Here is a 21,072-nt window from a genome sequence, read left to right on the forward strand (position 1 = left end):
CCCCCAGAAGTCCCTCGGCTTCAGCCCGTTTGAACTCTTGTATGGACACCCGGTACGAGGGCCGCTCAGCCTAGTCAAAGAAGGCTGGGAAATGCCTCCTCTAAAGAACCCTCCAGATGTTTTCAAGTACCTCCTAACCCTCCGCAACCAGACCCGACGATTCCGAGAGATGGCAAAAGCAAACTTGGAGGCCAGTCAGGAAGACATGAAAAGGTGGTACGACCAAAATGCCTCCTCCATCGAATTTGAACCCGGCCAACAAGTATGGGTGATGTCCCCCACCGAACCATGCGCCCTGCAAGACAAATGGACGGGGCCCTTCAAAGTAATCGAGCGCAAGGGCCCTGTCACCTATCTCATCGATATGGAATCTTCACGGAACCCCCTCCGGGTTCTCCACGCTAATAGACTGAAACCCCATTTTGTGCGTTCAGAACTCAGCCTCCTGATGGCAACAGACAATGGGGCCGAGGAGGACTCCGAACCCCTCCCTGACCTCCTACGGACCCGGGAGAAGGACGGCTCCGTGGACGGGGTCCGACTTTCAGAGGCCCTCACCCTGGAACAACGCCAAGGATGCCGAGACCTCCTGTTGCAGTTCGCCAGCCTGTTCTCCCTCACCCCCGGGGTCACCCCCTGGTGCGTACACGATGTAGACACTGGGGACAGTCCCCCTATCCGCCACCGGGCCTACCGCGTACCAGATCGGGTACGGGCCTGCATCCAAGAGGAGGTGACCCGGATGCTCACGCTCGGAGTCATCGAGCCCTCCGACAGCCCCTGGGCCAGCCCAGTAGTACTGGTCCCCAAAGCAGCCGCCCCCGGCGCCACCCCAGAACTCCGGTTCTGCGTCGACTACCGGGGCCTGAATGCGGTCACCAGAACAGACGCGCATCCCATTCCCCGGGCAGATGAACTAATCGACCGCATGGGAGCTGCCCGCTACCTCAGTATCTTCGACCTGACAGCGGGCTACTGGCAGATCGGCCTCACACCCCGGGCCCAAGAACGATCTGCATTTTCCACTCCGGATGGACACTATCACTTCAAAGTCATGCCCTTCGGCATGAAGAATGCCCCAGCAACGTTCCAGCGGCTAGTAAACCAGGTCCTGGCGGGACTCGAAGGATTCAGCGCCGCCTACCTGGACGATATCGCTGTGTACAGCCACCACTGGTCCGACCACCTCCACCACCTCCGAGAGGTGCTACAGGCCCTCCAACGAGCTGGCCTCACGATCAAGGCCAGCAAATGCCAAATTGGCCAGGGGTCCGTGACCTATCTCGGACACCAGGTGGGAAGCGGTCTGGTGGCCCCTCTGCAACTCAAGATCGCTGCCATCCAGTCCTGGCAGCCCCCCATCACCCAGACCGAGGTACGCGCCTTTTTGGGACTCACAGGCTACTACCGGCGGTTTGTGAGAGACTATGGCAGTATTGTGGGGCCTCTCACGGAACTCACATCCAAAAATCACCCAAAGAAGGTCAACTGGACCCCAGACTGTCAAGCGGCCTTCGAGAAGCTGAAGGCCGCCATGTGCTCCGCCCCGGTGCTCCAGGCTCCCGACTACAGTCGGGAATTTATCGTCCAGACGGACGCCTCCGACCATGGCATTGGGGCAGTCCTTTCCCAGTTGAACACCGAAGGACTTGACCAGCCAGTGGCTTTCATCAGCAGGCGTCTCCTGGCCCGAGAACAACGCTGGAGCACCATCGAGAGGGAGGCCTTCGCCGTGGTATGGGCCCTCAAAAAGCTCCGGCCCTACCTCTTCGGCACCCACTTCCGGGTACAGACCGATCATCGGCCCCTGCAGTGGCTAATGCAGATGCGGGGGGAAAACCCGAAACTACTACGCTGGTCCATCTCCCTGGAGGGGATGGACTTCACTGTGGAACATCGACCTGGGCAAGACCACGCCAACGCAGATGGCCTGTCACGCTTTTTCCGCCTCGACGAGGAGAGTCCCCAAGAGGATGGGTGACTCTCCCCGCCTTATTTTATTTTATTTTATTTTATTTCGCGATTTCTAAAGCGCCTGGTGACCCGTGGGCATCCCCGCGCTATTGAAACCTGTCACTGTCCGAAGAGGGGGGAGGGAAAGAATTAGTTAGGAAACAAGAATGTTTTGAGTTTCCTACGGAACACTATGTGGGAGGGTTCCAGACGTAGGCTGAGGGGGAGTAGGTTCCAGGCTGTGGAGGCTTTTACCGAGAAGCGGCGTCCGCCAGAACGAGCCTTCCTGAATTTGGGCACCGTTGCAAGGTGTTCGGCGTCGGAGCGGAGGGATCTTGAGGCCTTATATGGGGTAACCATATGTCTAAGTGCGTCAGGGCCGGCTCCATTCATAAGCTTGTGAGTGGTACATAGGGCCTTGAACTCTACTCTCTGGCGAACAGGGAGCCAGTGTAGGGCTTTGAGGGCGGGCTTAGCCGACACTCTGGAGGAAAGGTTCATGATAAGCCTGGCCGCCGCATTCTGAGTACGTTGGAGTTTGGACAGAGAGTACTCAGGGGCCCCCAGATAGATGGCATTACTATAATCGATCCGGGCCAAGACAAGGCCCTGGACCAGTAGTTTCCTGGATGGGAGGGGAAGAAGAGGCAGGATTTTGCGAACGGACCGTAGTAGACCGAAGCAGATGCCTGCTGTCTTGGTTGCCTGCGTTTTCATAGTGAGCTCCGGTTCTAACCATACTCCTAGAGTCTTAATTTCATTTTTAGGGGATGGGATTTCACCGAAGGAGTCGGGCCAGGAAGAAGGCGGAAGGGTTATCCGTTTATTACCTAGGAGCATAATCTCTGTCTTTGCGCCATTTAGTTTCAAGGCCGAGTCACACATCCAGGTATGAATGTCCTGGAGACAGTGGAGCAAACTGTCCGGATGGTTATTCAGGTGGGACAGGGATACGACAAGTTGGGTGTCGTCGGCGTAGTTAACTATTTTAATACCGTAGGGGGCTACTACGTCTTCCAGGGGCGCCATGTAAACATTAAAGAGAGTTGGGCTGAGCGACGACCCCTGGGGAACTCCGTTCTTCAGTGGAAGAGGGTCAGACCGAGAGTTGCCGTCCCACACCTGGAAGGATCGATGGGATAGGAAAGATTCGATCCATGCTCGCGCCGAGCCCTCAATTCCTGCCTTGGCCAGGCGATGTAATAGGACACGGTGATCCACCGTATCGAAAGCGGCGCTAAGATCCAGGAGGATCACTGCCACTGAGCCCCCTGAGTCTAGGATGCACCTTGCCTCCTCGATGACGGCGAGGAGTGCAGTGTCCGTGCCATGGCCAGGTCGAAACCCAGTTTGGGATTGGCGCAGGATGCTGTGGGTTTCGAGAAATTGGGATATCTGAGCATTGACCAATTTTTCCGCCAGCTTACTGATGCAGGGGAGCAGAGAGATCGGTCTGTAGTTGGACATGTCGTCCGGATTTAGTTGGGGCTTTTTGAGCAGAGCCTTAACGACTGCGTTCTTCCAGTTAGGGGGGACCGTTCCACTGACTAGGGAGGAGTTGATCAGATCCCTGATGATGGGGGCTATGGTAGCGGACACCTTTTTTAGGAATCTTACCGGGGCTGGGTCCAGGGGGGAGCCACTTTTCATTTTAGCAAGCGTGGCCGTCACCTCGGGGAGGGAGACTGCTCTGAAAGATTTCAGCTGTGGCCCCTTATTTTCATCCGCTGTGGTAAGTATAGGGGGGCTGATGGTCGGAAGGGAGTCAAGTATCCGTAGAATTTTAGAGTCGAAGTATTTGGCTAGATCCTTGCTTCTGTCTGTGGCGGGGGAATGAGGGGGAGGTGCTGTAGGGGTGTTTAATAATTCCTTGACAATCTGGTAGGATTCTTTGGCTGAGTTGGTCGAGGTTCTTATTCTGTTGTCGTAGTGTAACGATTTAGCTGATTTCAGGGCAGTCTTGTATTGTCTGACCGCGTTGCGGTAGGTATCCTTGTTGCTGTGGAGCCAATCTTTCCTCCAGGCTCTCTCAGCCTTTTTGCATATTTTGCGCAAGGCTGTAAGCTCAGCATTGTACCAGGGGGCATGTCCTTTGGCTTTTATTTTCACCTCTCGGTTTTTAATTGGGATAAGGCTGTCGAGGGAGGAGGATATCCAGTCTCTGAACTGAGTATCCGCCGTGGTAGAGTCGACTGCTAGAGTGGGGGTGGAAGCGTCGAGCGCCAAGGCCCAGTTGTCAGTTGAAAGTCTGGCCCAGGCTCTGTCTTTGGTGAAGGTTGGAGGGTTATGGGGTTTCTTGAAGGCCCCCGGGAGATGAGTCAAAACAAGGAAGTGGTCTGACCACGGGAGGGGAATGGATTTGGTGAAATGGAGGGAAGGGATGTTCGAGAGTACAGGGTCGAGAAGGTGACCTTTCACGTGCGTGGCTCCTGCGTTAGTTAGGGAAAAGCCAAGGGCACCAAGTTCGCTGATTAGATCGGACGCCCCGGTGTCGGAAGGGTCATCGAAATGCATGTTGAGGTCGCCTGTAATCAGGAAGTTGGAAGTGTGGAGGGCCAGGGAGGATACGGATTCCAAGAGAGCGGAGGAGAAAGGGCCGGAGTGACCAGGGGGTCTGTAGACCAAAAGGCCTGACAGGGAGTAGGTCGGGGAGAGCGTCAGCGTGAACCAGCAGCTCTCCGACTCCTTACTCTGGATCTCTGTAGAGCGGCAGGAGAAGTGGTCTCGGTAGACGATGGCTATCCCGCCACCTCGACCAACCGGGCGGGGTTGGGACATGATGAGGAAGCCCGGGGGGAGGGTAGTGACTATGTCAGTGTTCGAGTGGCTAGTGACCCAGGTTTCGGTGAGAAAAAGTATGTCCAGGTCGTGGTCGACAATTAAATGATTGATGAGTAGGGCATGTTTGGGAAGCGATCTACAGTTAAGTGTCGCTAATTTGAGGCCCGGTAGCGAAACAGCCAACCTGGGAAGGAGCAAGTTTCCAGGTATGCAGGTGTTACGGCCGACGAAGGGGACATTAGGGTCGTGTAAGTCGTGACAGTTGTTGTTTTTCGACGGTCTGAGGCTGAGGAGATCACGCCGAGAGTAGAGTCTCCTAGTGGTGGTGGAATCCGGCATAGGGGCTGGCCCTAGGCCCGGTCGTGCGCGGACGGGCGCAGACGGGCTTGCCTTAGGCGCGCCTTCGGCGCGCAAACGGCGCTCCCGCTGCGCTCGTCCGCTGCGCTGGTATGGCCGGCACATTTGTGTTGGTTAAGGGGGCGTGGCCTCGCAGGGGGCGTGGCTACACCTTAGCCGCGCTAGCGGTGAAGTCGTTTGCTCGAGGCTGGGCTCTGTCAGGCGCTGGGGAATGGCGCTTGAGCACAGGTAAGCCTGGATGTCTTTAGTGAGTCTAAAAGCAGTGAAAAGTGAAACAAATTTTAAAAATCGAGCGAAGGAGTTACACTAAACCTCCGGCTTCCGCCTCAGAGGGGTGCAGGTGAGTGAGGAATCGTTGCGCTGAAGGCGTTTTTTATACTCGGATTAGATTGGTGGGCGTGGCCTCGCAGGGGGCGTGGCTACACCTTTAGCCGCGCTAGCGGTGAAGTCGTTTGCTCGAGGCTGGGCTCTATCAGGCGCTGGGGAATGGCGCTTGAGCATAGGTAAGCCTGGATGTCTTTAGTGAGTCTAAAAGCAGTGAAAAGTGAAACAAATTTTAAAAATCGAGCGAAGGAGTTACACTAAACCTCCGGCTTCCGCCTCAGAGGGGTGCAGGTGAGTGAGGAATCGTTGCGCTGAAGGCGTTTTTTATACTCGGATTAGATTGGTGGGCGTGGCCTCGCAGGGGGCGTGGCTACACCTTTAGCCGCGCTAGCGGTGAAGTCGTTTGCTCGAGGCTGGGCTCTGTCAGGCGCTGGGGAATGGCGCTTGAGCACAGGTAAGCCTGGATGTCTTTAGTGAGTCTAAAAGCAGTGAAAAGTGAAACAAATTTTAAAAATCGAGCGAAGGAGTTACACTAAACCTCCGGCTTCCGCCTCAGAGGGGTGCAGGTGAGTCTTCAGCTGGGGGGGACGCATGTTGGACAGGCCACATGAAGGGCTCGTTCCCTCCCCGCACGATCAGGCCCAAGCCGCGCTCCTCCAGTGTTACACACCACCACGACCCGGTTGCCGTCCCCTCCGGGACCCCTGCCTCTGAACATCTCGACCTCGTGGGCACGATTCCCTACCGGCCTGCTCGCCCGACCTGGGCGCCATCTTGGACACAGCACCACGCGGCCGCGTGGCCTCCGATCGACCCTAACCCTGGGCCTGGCCAGGCCCCGACATTCCGGCACCACCATCCACCCAGGAGGTGAGCGGCCCACTTGGCAGGTCAATGGGAGAAAGAGGTGTAGATGGCTCTCCCCCGCCAAGTGCCGACCGCCCCCAGCTCCCCCAGGCGCTGGCTCCACCCCCCTGCTGGGTGTCTGGACTCCCTCATCCCGGACCTCCCGACCCCCAAGTACGAGGGTCCGGACATCAAAGGGCGCCAGACCTATAACTGGGGCAGCTCCAGAGCAGGAAGGCAGTTGTATCCTGGAGTCGAGAGACGCAGCGAAGAACTCATCCTTGACGGACTACTGGCGCTGCCGTAGCCCTGCCTTGCGAACTATCGTCCTGCCTGCTGGCGCTGCTGCAACCTTCTGAAACCTTCATCGTCGTCGGGACCTGCTGGCGTGGCCGCGGACCGTTTGTAACCACCACCTTCATCGGGACCAGCTGGCTCCGCCGCGGACCGTCGCCTTCAACCATCTCGGGACCTGCCGGCTCCGCCGCGGCCCGATCATCTAGAACGTCGAGCTCGAGGATTGAGAGCTATTTCATCTAACCAATTGGTAACAAGACTGTCCCGCTACCCCCTCTTCCCATCCAGAGACCAGAACCGAGGGGACCCCTGAGTCCAGACCTCCTTGTACCATTTTACCGTACTTAAAGAATTGCTATAAAGTATCGTTGAACCTTATCCTTGTGTGGTGTACGTCTGTGGGGGGGAAGTTACTAGTCTGTACGATCGTTGGAGACGGCTCTCCCCGGAGACCTCTCCCCCTATCCTCGGCAGACCCTCCCGGTCCGTCTAACACTCCCGGACTCCCCTGAGGTTCGGGTGGTCCGAACATCTGATGCCCAGTCCTCTTCATCTGTAGAATGTATTGATCCCCCGACCACTCCAGGGGAGCAGGTTGTCTTAGTGGATACAGGGGAACCAGGGGTGGGGAGGGACCTAACTGAGCCTGCCATTGTCTGCCCTCCCTTGGGAGAGACAGACTCGGATGGCTCTGTCGAGCCCCGTAACATTGCGGCTGTGGCGGACCCATCTATCAGGGTTCTCAGCTGGAATGTGGCTGGTCTGGACAGGAAGCTGGCCCTGCCTGACTGGAACGCACTTGTGGAGGAGTACTCCATATGTCTGTTCCAGGAAACCTGGAGTAAGGAGCCCCTACACAAGGTAGGATATTCTTCCCACCATATACCAGCTGTACACTCCGAGACTGGCAGGGGCCGCCCCTCGGGTGGCCTCCTTGTTTGGGTAGCTTCCTCGCTTAATTGTAGGGTGTAGGAGCACGATACAAAATGCCCGGACCTCCTTAATATCATCCTAAAAACCCCCAAGGGACGTGCTATTTTAAACATCTTCAATATTTATGCACGAGGTACGAAGGGGGGTAGAGAATCCCCCACCATAGCCTGTCTTGAGGATCTGGTTCGATCCTCTCCCCACAAGTCCTGTACCCTGGTAGCGGGTGACTTCAATTGCACCTTTGAGCCCCTTGGCTCAGAAGTCACCCAAGACCAAGAGGATGATGACTACAGAAGGGGGATACCGGCTCTAGAGCTTAGCCCCATTAAAAGATGGACGGAAGTGGCGCTCCAGGTTAATTCCCTAACAATGGAGTTCGACCTGAGGGCCCTCAATGGTAGGACTAGTTCTGACAAAAAGGGAGCACATACATATAATAGGCCCAGCCATACGTCAAGAATTGACTATATTCTTCTTGACGTCCACCTATGGAGTTCGGTAAAAGACATGGAGATTATACCTTCCGTCGAGAGCGATCACAACCTGCTCTCGCTTGCCTTGACTCCTTGGTGGTTAGAAGGTATAGGGAGCCGAACCCCATGTGCCACCGTCCCGGACCTGTCATCTGTCTCTAGCTGTGGTCGACGGCTAAAGTGGGCCAAGCTGTCGCTCTCAGTCGAGAAAATATCCTCCATAACGCAGCTCTTAGCCGCAGCCCTAGATAATCTCGACTCTCTTGAGAGTGGGTTGGCGGAGGTGTCCGACAGGTTTTGTAACCTAACCCAGGCTCTAAGCGACCTTTTCATTGTCCCAGTTAGTCCCAACGGGAAGAAACTACGTCCCCGGGCCAGACAGGGCTGGTTTAATCGTAAATGCAGGGAAGCAAAGACTCTGCTTGTTGAAGCAGTAACATCTAAATCACAAATTAGGACCAGGGAGGCCAGAAGGCTAGACTCACACTGCCTAAAAAATGCCAAAAAGGAATGGGAGGATAATTTTTGGCTGGACCTCTTGGCCGCTAGCCGAGGGAGAGATGCCAAAGGGTTCTGGGACTTGGTGGGTAGTAGGAATCGTCCAGATGACACCTTGAGGACCTGCACTATCACTTCCCTGGTGTGGTTTAATCATTTTAAGGCTCTTTATTCTGCCGTTGAAGGCACACTCAATGACCCCTTCTTCCTTCCCCCCCCTTATCCTTGGACAGAGGCACTGACCTCTTTTCTGCACGGGAGGTTACGAATCTGATTAAATCTCTAACACCACTAAAAGCAGCTGGTCCGGATGGGTTGCCAGGGGACCTTCTTCGAGCCTATCCGGGTGAATGGGGGGTCTTGATCTCTGCCCTTCTTAATGCTATCATCGAGGGAGGTTCTGTGCCAGAGTCTTGGAAGGGGGCAGAGGTAGTCCCAATTTTTAAAAAGGGTTGTCGGGACCTACCGGGGAATTACAGGCCAATAAGCCTCATTGACTCAACCCAGAAGGTGGCGGGAAAAGCTATTCTAGGGAGGATTCTCCAATGGGTGGATGATAACCACATATTGTCTGACATGCAAGCTGGTTTTCGCTCAGGTACAGGAACTATCGAGCAAGTCTTTAGACTCCTGTTACTTTACTGGAAGGTGGTGGAGCTGGGCAAAGGCAGTCTCTACTTGGCCTTTATAGACCTGAAGACTGCCTTTGACCTGGTTCCCAGGGAGGAACTTTGGAGGGTGTTGTATGGTCTTGGGATGCCCCCTTACATCTTAATGCTCCTCATCAAACTGCACAACGCCAACTATCCTCAGGTGCGATGGGGACTGAACGGGGAAAAGACCAATAGGATCCCGGTTGTTAGGGGCGTCCGGCAGGGCTGTGTACTAGCTCCCACCTTATTCTCTCTGTATGTGAACGGGGTGGTAGAGCACCTGCTTGGTGAACCAGCAGACGCCCCCTCCTTGGGGGGCGTAAGGATTCCAACCCTGTTGTTTGCCGACGACACCCTCCTCATCTCCAAAACCCCCCAGGGCCTTCAGAAGCTTTTGAACCGCTTCCAGGACTTTTGTGCAAAAAGAGGACTTGTCATCAATGTGGACAAAACCAAATATCTAACCATGCACCCCCCCCCCCCCCCCCCGTAAGCTTGGCCGCCCTCCTATCCTGAACTCTATCCCTCTTGAAAGAGTGTCAGAATTTGACAATTTTGGAATTCGTATGAGCGATGTCATGAGCTGGACTCCCCATATCAACAAAATGACCATCAGCCACAAAAGGGCGGGGGAGCTTTGTTGAAGGAGTATAACAATTCATCTAAACAATGTGTAGCTCCAATAATTGACATCTACAAAGCCCGAGCTGTAACCGCATCACTCTACGGAGCTGAGTTATGGGGCCTAGGTAACATGGAGACTTTGTCCAAGGCAGAGAACAAATTTCTAAAGGACCTCTTGGCCATCCCGATGAGCACCCCGACAGTTCTGGTGCTTCTGGATGCGGGTTGTAAAGCAATTAAGGACCAGGCCCGCCTCCGGCCTCTTCTCCTTTGGGCTCGCCTGTGGAGGGTTCCGGAACTAAAATCATATGCAGACGGGCTGTCAGCGGTGATGGGTTCGGACGGCTGGCAGAAGATTAAATGGCTGAGGGACATTAAAAATCTCCCAGGGGACCTAGGATTGGGGTCTTGTTGGTCTACCCACTCTGCTCCCCCGAAGGCGACCCTAAAAAAACTATGCTGGGAATGGGTCTCTGCCAAGCTCATCAGCAACCAGCGTCACTGCAATTCCACCGCAGCTTACCTGAAAATAAAAGAAGTCGTTGCCTTCGAGCCTTATCTGGACATAATCACAATATCTGTGGACCGGGCACTCTTTATCAAATTTAGACTAGGCACTTTACCTCTAGCTGACCTCCTCTCTAGATGGAATATGCCTATGCAGGCATCACGCCACTGCGCCCTATGTACTAATAGGCCCGAAACCGTGGCCCACTTCCTTTTTGAATGTCCTGACTACGCCCGCCCAAGATCCCACTGGCTTAAACCACTTTGTAGACAATTGGGTACTCGCCAGCATCTGGTGGCTCTACGGATTTTACTAACTGATACATCCTCTCCCATTGTTTGTGCTGTATCCAAATTTTTAAAATGGGCATGGTTGATCCGCTCAAAAAGACTGTCCATATCAATTTAATTCACCTTTTAATTAATTTATTTCTGATCAAATTGCCACTTTTTATCTGTTCTGTTTTTAAAATGTACAGTTTTTTTTACGATGTGCTGTTTTATATACTTTTGTAATGCTTTTAAGATATTTGCATATCGAAATAAAGCAATCAACCAACCAACCTTTCTTTATCAATCAATATCCTCAAGGTTAGCAAGGACGGTGTATCTGTTCCCATACAGGGGTTGATTATGACAACAGAGTTGGGGTTGACATCTACTCGACATGGGGGGTATATAACGCCAGATGCCAATAAAAGTATCCCACAGGGAGAACTTTTATTGCTCCGGGATATGAGGCACCTGTTGTGGCCTGGAGCAAAGTTTCCTCCGCAAATGGTGGCTTAAGAAAGTTTATAATGATACAATCACCCTGAAATATTCTGGGTAGTGGCTGTGTGGGATTTTGGTGAACTTGGTGCTGAGAGTGACTGCCCTTTACTTTTATAGTTTTAGGATCACCCCCTTGAATTTAGATGGAACTTTGCTGTGCTTAGCCACAGGATCAGGGCCAGGTGAATGGGCATTATTGATAGACCTGCTAGAGACCTCTCCATCATAAATCCCTCCAGTGTTGTTATTGCCAGAGGCTATTGTACCCCCAGGAGTTGCAACTTGAGCACTACAACTGGTGCTACCATCAGTGTGGACCTCTCTGCAAGATTCAGCCAATGGTAGGGGCATAAGAGAGGGTAGTCCGTATGGCTCATCAGATCAGGAGCAACTCCTCCACACTGCCCCAAAAGCCCCAGAGATGAAAAATAAAATGGTAAAAAAATGACCATTGTATTTTTTATCCACCAGTCCCGATCCGTCCCAAACCGAGGGGCGGGGCTTGCTGAGTCAGCAGTAGTGAGGAGGGTGGGCTGTCTAGGCACTTTTCAAAGTGAACATGCCCCTTTTGGCCAGCTATCTTGCGAAGGCCAGCCAGACAAGCTCTAACCCAGCTGTCTTGTTAGAGCAAGTGCAGGCCTCCAGTGTGCAGCAGTGTGCCGGTAGAGGCCACTCTCACCAATCCTGGCACTTCTCCCATGCTGGTTGCGAGTAGCACCATGATTGGTTAAGGCAGTTGGCTGGGGCCCATGCTGAACTCCGGACTGCAGCAGCAGAAGGACATGTAGCGAGGAGGAGGATGTGTTGAAGGTAACTTTTTTTTTTATCCTCCACCCATTAGCCTGCCCTACCACTCCCCATTGATGCCAGCCGTAACTGATTATCCCTCTGTTTGTCCTAATAATCTTTCTGAAACAATCTAGACAGCTCTCAAATACTTTCTAACTCATTTATTTGTGAAGTGCTGTTTTAGGTATATCATACAGAAGGGGTAATATTGGCCAGTTTTGCAGTGTCTTTACTGCACTGGACTTCATAATACAGGTCAAGGTGTTACAGAAATGGCCCTGAGGCTATCCTAACAACCACAGATCAATCAAGTGACAAAAAATGCATTCTTTGCCACAAGTATGCTATGCAAGTTGTTCTCACCTTGGACTTTATTACAGGGTCTGGCCTGTAGCACTCTAGTGTCGTCAGGTCCACCTCCAGAGACACTTAATCAGCTAATTACAATGGATCCACAATATAACAGCAAACCTAGAGAAACTTGAGCATGCATGTCCACTTCGCTCAAGGCTATGCACTGGCTCCGGATAGTTTAAAGGATCCCAAGCTCTTTTCAGTGCACACAGGACAACCATGGGGAAAAGACCACTCTTCCTTCTATCAAATCTAAGATTCTACTAGCAAAGGAGAATTATCAGTCTTGCAATGGCACCATTCCTTACCACCCACCCATATTAAAAAAAAACTAAAACAAATTTGATTGTGGGTAGACTTACATGCTCTGGAACAACCCCCTAAAGAATATAAGTATGACTAGTAGTCTACCTGAGTTTATATGGGCTATAAAAACCTTGCTGTTTCTCTGAAACATAATATTAACTAGAAGGGAACTCTTATGAACTGCTGGTCATTATTGTGCACATACAATCCTTATTCAACACACTCCTTCTGCTACACACATTCCCTAAAACTGTGCAGTGACATAACTCCCAGCCACAGACAAATGCACAGCGATGCACAATGTAGCATCCTTACACGACGTCTCAAACCTCATGCAACCCACCTACCAGCTCCACTTCACAACCTTGCCTGGGATACGAATCACTATATACCGATACTACATATTTCACCATATTAATTCACCACTAATCCTTTATGGGCTTCCTGAATAGCGTGTCAACACCCCATCAGGGGTAACAAGCGCTATATAAATACAAACCTTTTTCCTACTCTATCCTCCTGCTATCACTCCAAATCCAAATAAGTGACTAGCCTATCCACTACTTAAAATGTACTTGCATGTTTCACTATACTAATTCAACACTAATCCCTCTATGGGTCCCAGAGTAATGAAATGAAATGAAATGAAATTGGATTTATAAAGCGCATGGCTGCCCGTAAGCGTCCCAGCGCTACCATGCGAAAATAAGAAGCTCTGAAGGGGGGCAGGGGAATTTAAGAGGCTTTGGGAAAAAGAAGGAATTTAAGACATTTGCGGAATTTGCTAAGGGATGGTGTCTACTCGCCAAAAAAGCGCGTTGACGCCTCGTCATGGGTAGTAAGCACTATATAAATGCAATTAAAATACAATACAATACATAATAGAAGTGGAGTAGTTTACTTACTTAGCCCCCACAAAGCGCCTTGGACCAAAGTAAGGGGTAAGAAATAACTATACAAATACCGATAAAATACAATAGGAGTTAGTCCAGTAATGAATTCAAAGCCTACTTAGGTTTTTTGGAGTATGCTGGAGTGCCTATTGCTTGACCTGGATGCTACGATACTCAATATGTCTTCAGCTGCTGAATATCGGATTCTACCATCACTATGGTAACATTTGGGAGGCAGAAGATAGGATGGAAATTTACAGAGGAGGAGGAGGGTTCATTTTTCAAGGGTTTAAAATAATTATTTTTAATATTGCAGAATTCTTTCTGTCAATAAAGAGGAGTTGATAGTAATGAAGTGCGGTGAAAAGTTTCCTAACAGAATGACTACTATCGTTGGAAAGTGGGCTGAAAGAATCCATGTAAGTTGGACTAAGCCCTTTGTCAGAATTCAAGTAAGATTCTGTATACAAAAAACCTAAGATGCTACATAAAATAACTGATTTCGTTTTTCTTAATTTGCCTGATAAATATATAATGCATACAAAATAATGATCTTACCATGGTAAATTTTCTCAGTAGGTCCTACTTGTGATTGTAATGTTCAGCAGGGATAAGGTTCCCAAACTATGCTAAAAATAAAAGCAGTGTTCTACAGGCCTGCTGGATCCGGACCTGCCGCATACCCAGCAAAAGCTGCCATTTTAAGCCGTATATTACTGTTATATCATAGTTTCTGGAATTCTACCCTCGATGCAGTCAGTATTGCCTAAAAAGAAGGCAGGCGGTGGGTCTTGTGGAGAGATGAAACTATATGTCAAGTACAGAACAATTGTAATTAAGTAGGTAACATGCTCCTAAATATTGCCCTAAACTAGAATACACTGGGCTGGATCACAGAGCACAGTTTAGTCGGCAAACACCTTTTACTACTATGTCGAGAAAGTGTCTTTGAGGAGGTGGTGTGCGACAAGTGTGTTTGTGCACGTTTCAGCAGAAGAACTGCAGTTGAGGTGCAAATGAATGCAGTGCAAGAACACAAGACAAAAGCAGAACAATATAGCCAAGCACCTAATTACACAACAGTGCAATATGCAGCACCACAAATGCAAGAGTACTCAGCACAAATGCTCACAATCACACTGCACACAACAATGCAAAACACAATGGCAACACACCCCCACAATGCAACAACACAAACCACAAACCTCTCCACAAGAACTTAGCACAATACACCACATTATAGACTAACCCACACCAAAATAATACCAATAAACACAACTAAACAGCAGAGCAACAACACACAAGAACTCAACTGATGTATAATTGTGTTTTTGTGATATGTTGTATTGTGGTGCATTTTATGTAACTGTATTTGGGGCGGTTATTACGACGTTATAATATTGTGCTGTGGTGTGTTGTATGTGAGCTGAGCTGCTATTTTGTGGTTTCATTGTACTTTGATCTCATGGTGCTGTTTTGCTGTGGTGCTTTGCAGTGTTCCATAGTTCTGTTTCTGTTGTGCACCTATTGAGTTGTTGTAAGCACAGCAATTGCATTTAACATACAACAATCCTATGCTTAAAAACACCAGTATTAACAATGTAAATCGAGGTTTTAATTTTCACATATATCAGGGGTGTGGCATTTAATAAAATAGCTAGTAATCCATGGAGCAGGTTGCTTCATAAATATACTTGTCCTGTAACAAAATCCACTTGTCCCTTTTGTGCCATGTAACACAGCGACAAATTACGGCAGCAATCTCATAATATAAGAGCTCTGATATACCCTCTCTGATTATGCCAGGGCTCATACCATAGTAGGGTTTGAATAGTAGCAATACTTTTATGTTGCCATGTTTCTGCACATCTACAACTGGGTCTGAATGTAGTGGTAAGCAATAGTTCCATGGTTGGAATGCCCTTTTTAGTATGTACAAACCTACTAACTTGCTTATTTTAAGGGTTTTCACCAACTCTTCTCTAATTAAGTTTTAACATACAGGTCTTAGCAGAGAGCAAAGGAGAAATTTGGAGGGAAAACTGAATTGTCACCAGGAATGCGAGGGATAAACTACAGAGTTTGGGCTGCAAATCCCACAATTCAACACGTTAAATGGAAGCAATCATGGGCAGGGAAACCCACTAGTTTAAAACACAAAACAGGTGATAAAATATGCAATCACAGGCAGGTTATAACTACAATTTTAAACTGTAACAATCACAGGCAAAGACAGTAATCACAGGAAGGGAAAATGTTTTTTTTAACAACTTTTGTTTTGGAGAAGAGACAGCACTAGTCTGTCTCTTTACCACTTCCTGGACTCTGATCACTGCAATGTGGGGCACAGGTGGTCTGCAACTCATATGAAGAGAGAATCATAGCAGCCGCTAACTCCCCACGTGAAATCTTTGACATTACGAAAGCACTGCTTATTCCCCTCTCTCCTCCTATTGTACCCGATGATACTTTAGTTCTTTCCAATAATATACAAGTTATATATAGCTCCTTTTCACTGGTGGTAGCCCAAAAATACAGTATTGAGGGATAATAGGTCCCAAGACAGGGATGGTTTAAATAAAGAAATTCCCCCTCTTGATCTGACTACTCTGCTCTCCTATAGACCCGGCCTCCCCCAGCATTTTAGACTTAGTTTCAGAGATGATGTGTCCAGTCATTCTTAATCTGATCAATGCTTCATTTACATCAGGACTTGTCCCCCCTTTATGGAAGCGGGCAACGGTGAAAGCACTCCGAAAAAAACCTGATTTGGACCCGGAAGTGTGGAGTAATTATTGTCACTTCTCTCTGTTACCAGGCATCAGTAAGATTGCAGAGAAACATGTGAACTTTGTACTCTGCTTTCCCGGAAAACAACAATTGTCTCCACCCTCGCAGATGGGTTTTAGACCGCAACAGGGCACGGAAACTGCACTGGTGGCAGTGGTGGAGGAGTCCAGAAAAATTCTAGATGCTGCTATTATTCTTCTAGATTTTAGCGCAGCCTTTGACACGGTTAACCATCAACTGCTGATCCAGAGGCAAGGTGAGGTGGGATTGTCCGGGACAATGCTTAAATGTCTTCACTCCTTCCTGGGAGATTGATTCTTTGAAGTCTTTGAGGATGGAATTACTTCAAAACAGACGCCTCTTAAATGTGGGGTCCCACAGGGGTCCTCCCTGAGCCCCACTCTTTTTAATGTTTATCGAAGTTCTTTGCGCGTATCAAGAGAGAGAGAGAGAGCGGACTAGAAAGCTAGTCCGTGTACCCTCTGGATTATATGTATTATCTAAGAAGACTAGCTCAATATGACCATTAGTGTCAAGACTCTGATTAGTTTTGTCATGGGCGCCTTGTTGGTGAGTTCATAAAGCCCTCACCCACCAACCTAGTTGGTGGCATGCTTCATCATCGGGCCCACCCAGTAACACCTAATGTGTCCCGGGTGTGCTACAACGCCTGATTACAGCGGCCGTTTTAACTGACATTTCACTAAACACCCCACACTGCACTCTCAGTAACATACCAGCTCCGCTGTAATCAGGCGTCGTAGCACACCCCGGACACCTTAGGTGTTACTGGGTGGGCCCGATGATGAAGCATGCCACCAACTAGGTTGGTGGGTGAGGGCCACCCTCACCCACAGTAAGTTTGAGAATAGAGGTATACAGTAATGGGAAAGGGAGTAGTGACAGGAAAGGTGGCTGATATGAGAGATGATCATTGATAAGAGAGAGGGACATTAACAGGTGCAAGAAACAGAAAGGTAGAGGTGAACAGCGACAAAGGAAAGGGGTAAAATGACAGGAGAGAGTTGGGCTGTGGTGTGGAGAAATAGATACTGAGCAGTTGTATAAGATTTGGATAGTGGGCAGTACTGAAGAGATATGCCATGCCAGAAAAGGCTGTGATAGGAGGGGATTCACAAGGGAATTAACAAGAGAGTTTACATGGAAAGTAGGAATAGGGCATAATGAAGAGAGAGGTCCTTGAGCCCCCACTTGCCCTACTACAAACCAACTGTGAAAATAATAAACTTCCTTTCCTTCAACACCATCTGCGCTCTGCATCATTTTATCCTGTCCATTACTATCTCATCCCGAGGATATTCAACTGAAACAAAGCCTATTGTCTCTACTGACAAGCATCATAAGCTAACCCTCTTCCAAACCCCCATCTCCGCTTTATCACATTCACAGCCTCAAAGAACAAAATCAGACAGTAAAACACCAGTAATAAATAAAAAGTAGCCTGTAATATAAACTGGAACACGAAAAAAGCCAAAACACTGTCTAGGACCAAACCTACAACAATCCAGGTAGCCACTACCACCATCTTGAAACAACTTCCCTCTGTCAACCAACTTCTTGGTTTTGCCAAGCTACATTAAAACATCACACAAACTGACTTTCCACTGAAGGACCAATCACCCACATGTATGATTCATATTTTAGTTGTGATTTCATGTCTCAGACTTCATTTGAGAGACTTACTACTGACCAGAGCACAAATTGCTATCCACTGGCTGAAATGAACTGCTTGACGTTAAGTTGAAACTGGGTCACCTTCATGAGATGATACAAAGTCTGCATATTGCACTCTCCATCTGCCTTTACCCCCACACACTCCCCTCCCAGGGACTGCTCTCCTGACCTTCTTCCAGTGGCCCTTCATTTGACACATCTATTCCTGAACAGCCCAACAAGCGAGTCAACCTCAATGCTTTTGAGTGTTTCCTAAACAAATGACCTTCAAATACACTTTCTTAGCGCATTCTCTACATTTAAATGCCTAAGATCAATCTGCCCAAACAAGAAATGTCACCTCCTCTAAAAGCAGTGTCCGATCTCCTAATCATCTCATTAAACCTGCCTTCTCGGACTGTAGATCTGCAGGTTCAATACAATATCTGCCTTCATCAAAGACAGTGAAAGTTGATGCTACTACATTCAGAAAAAGCTTTTCTGCTCATCCTCCATACCAGTATCTAACCACTAGCCATTAACATCCTCCAATTTTCTACAACAAATGGGGAGTTGCCTTTATGCCCTATGAGTGCCTTAAATGTAAAATGATTAACTCAATAGGCTCTTGCTCTTTCTAGTGTCTGACTGTGGAGATTACAAACATGACCACCTAAACTGCTTTTGCTGAATATCTTACACTGTATACTCTGCAGCAAAGAGAGATCTATTGACAGTTTCCTTGCTTATAATGGTGATCCACTCATCTACACTTGTAATCTGTATTTTTTTGGGAGATTTTAAGCTTTATTAGAAAAAAACCTCAAACAAATCCACACAACCTTCCACGAGTCCTTCCATTCAGAAGATAACCTATTAAAACATTGCACCTTTCCTAAAAAACAATTAAGGTATTTTCTTAAAGCTGATTTTCGTAAAGAAACACCACACAAACCTCTCCTCTTTCCGACTAGACCAGTCAGACCACTTTCTTTATTCGTTTCAATATAACTAACTTAAAAACCTAGCGCACTCCCCATGCGAAACCAGAGGTGGAAATAGTAAAACGTAGAGATGTCAAATAAACTTACAAAAAGCATTGCAGACTGCCCTGGCTTTACTGGGCTTAGATAGGCATGCACGTGATAAAGCTTAAACAAATAGTTGTTCCGTATCTGTATGTAACCCGTCTCTTTTAGTCCATCCTTTGTCGGTGTCATGTGTTTTATTACCAAAGACCTCAGTGCTGCTGTTTTTACCATTCTCCATACATGCTGTACTGGTGCCAAGCAGTAACATAAGCTTGGGTAACAGAAAATAAAGTTCAGACAGGAGACACAGACAGACGCAGATTTCACAATGACATGGCACCAATGGTCTGTACCAATTGAGCATGACTGTATTTGAAGCAGGGAGATAAAATGAGGCACAGTCTATCACATTTTCTTGCTTGACATATGCCTCAGCCATCTTTTTCATAACTCAGTCAGACTAAAAGAGAAAGAGTCACTGGGAACACCTACTTCTTAGGAGGGTGACAGCCTTCATTCGGGAAATCTGGCCCCAGGATATGTAATTTAGATAACATGTTTGGAATCAAACAAACCAGCGAGGCTCAGCCCGTAGAGAGCCTTACAAACAATGTTTTTCATAATTTGTGCCAGTTTGTTTCTTTCTGGAACACCCATGATAAACATATTATTTATATGCATGTGATTATCAAGCTCCTCAAGCTTAACATTTTTCTCCTAGTCATGAGGAGGCCTGATTAATAAGGTGTTCGCCTCCCGCCATTAATCACATTCATGTACTGATTGTTCATGTTTATCAGTGTTTATTCTCTTGATATGTAACCTTTACGGATCCCAGGAAATACTCTACATCGCTGAGAAATCATACTTGATCTAAGGGTGTTCAACAACCTTTGGCTACGAAATACCTGTATCTGACTTTTGTTTAATACAATACAGAAGTGTGGAAAAAAAAGTCTGTCTTAAACTCTCAGCTCAGTGTTTTACTGCAATACCCGTGTTTCTGACTCAGGACAGTACAAGGCATCATTTTATTATTTTGATATTTCTCAGAAATATGAATATTTTTGTGAATATTTTGGGTAGTAGAGAGATGACAAAATTCAGGTTTTCATAATGATACAATCTGAAAACACCTGCATTTTTGTTTCATGTCACAATGCCTGCTAAACTTACCGTTACTTCTTGCGCTCCTTCTTGCTTCACTTGGGCATTCTTTTTTTTCTTAGATGTTGAGATTTCTTTCGGAACTGCGCATTCTGGTGTGGGTCGTTTCTTACTATTTTTCATTGTGCATTTGTCAGCCTCTATTGTATTCTTACTCAAAGTTCCTTCTTCACTGTCCAAAGTCCTGTCCAACTTTTTCTTTTTTTTCTTTTTAGTGATGTTGTGTTCAATAAATTCGCATTCCTCCTTTTCAGTCCTATTTTCAGACAGGTCAGACTGGATTATTTCCTCTTTCTTTTTTCGTTTTCTCTTCTTCTTTTTCTTTGTTATGTTATTGTGGTCTTCTTCAGTATCCCTCTCAATAGACTCCGGCAATATACTGCTGAGAACATTTTCCTGAGTAGCAGAGACTCTTTTTTTCTTTTTGAGCATGGAACTTGTATGAGCACTCTCCATTTCCAATTCCTCTTGGTCTACTTCTTCTGTGAGGTGTAAAATTTGTTTGTCTTTTTTTTTCTTCCTTTTCTTTTTAAAAATTTCAGATTCGGCATTTTCATCATTAGGCACCAAACAGTTTTGATCTAGAGTGTCATTGCCCAGTTCCTCATTTTCTGCAGAGATAAGTGAGTCAGTTATGTTTTCGTTCTTAAACTTCAATTTTTTCTTTTTTTTCTTTTTTTTAACAGGAGACTCTGCAACATGTTCTTCCTCTGGTTTAGGGACTATTTCCTCTGCCAAATAGTGCTTTCTTTTGCGTTTAACCAAACCTTCATTTTCTACTTCAATGTGTGATTGTGCCTCCGAAGAAGGCTCATTTTCTGCTTCTAGAGCTTTCTTTTTCTTCTTTTTCTTTTTCTTCTGAATTGGCTCTTCGTAAGTGACTGAGTTTGCTTTCTTTTTAGTAATCATGCTGTAAAAAAATAAAACATACATTTTGTCTCCCCAAATGAAGGCGATGCTGTGGAATGACATACTTTACTTAAATTCCCAAAGGCAAACACGTTTTCAGACAAACACATTTTCAAAACATGAAACATTTATGTCTCAT

General features: G+C 48.0%; 1 protein-coding gene across 2 annotated transcripts in view; it reads right to left on the reverse strand.

Annotated features, from left to right (window-relative positions):
* The window catches only part of KNOP1 (lysine rich nucleolar protein 1), a 102,725-nt gene that overhangs the window by 44,389 nt on the left and 37,264 nt on the right, over positions 1-21,072 (reverse strand). For both annotated transcript variants that reach the window (XM_086940788.1, XM_086940787.1), the window contains exon 2: positions 20,034-20,934. In XM_086940788.1, coding sequence (XP_086796914.1) covers positions 20,034-20,934 — 901 coding nt within the window. The remainder of the gene's footprint in view (positions 1-20,033; positions 20,935-21,072) is intronic.

Source organism: Lissotriton vulgaris, chromosome 10 (genome assembly GCF_964263255.1).
Source record: "Lissotriton vulgaris chromosome 10, aLisVul1.2, whole genome shotgun sequence".
Taxonomy (NCBI): domain Eukaryota; kingdom Metazoa; phylum Chordata; class Amphibia; order Caudata; family Salamandridae; genus Lissotriton; species Lissotriton vulgaris.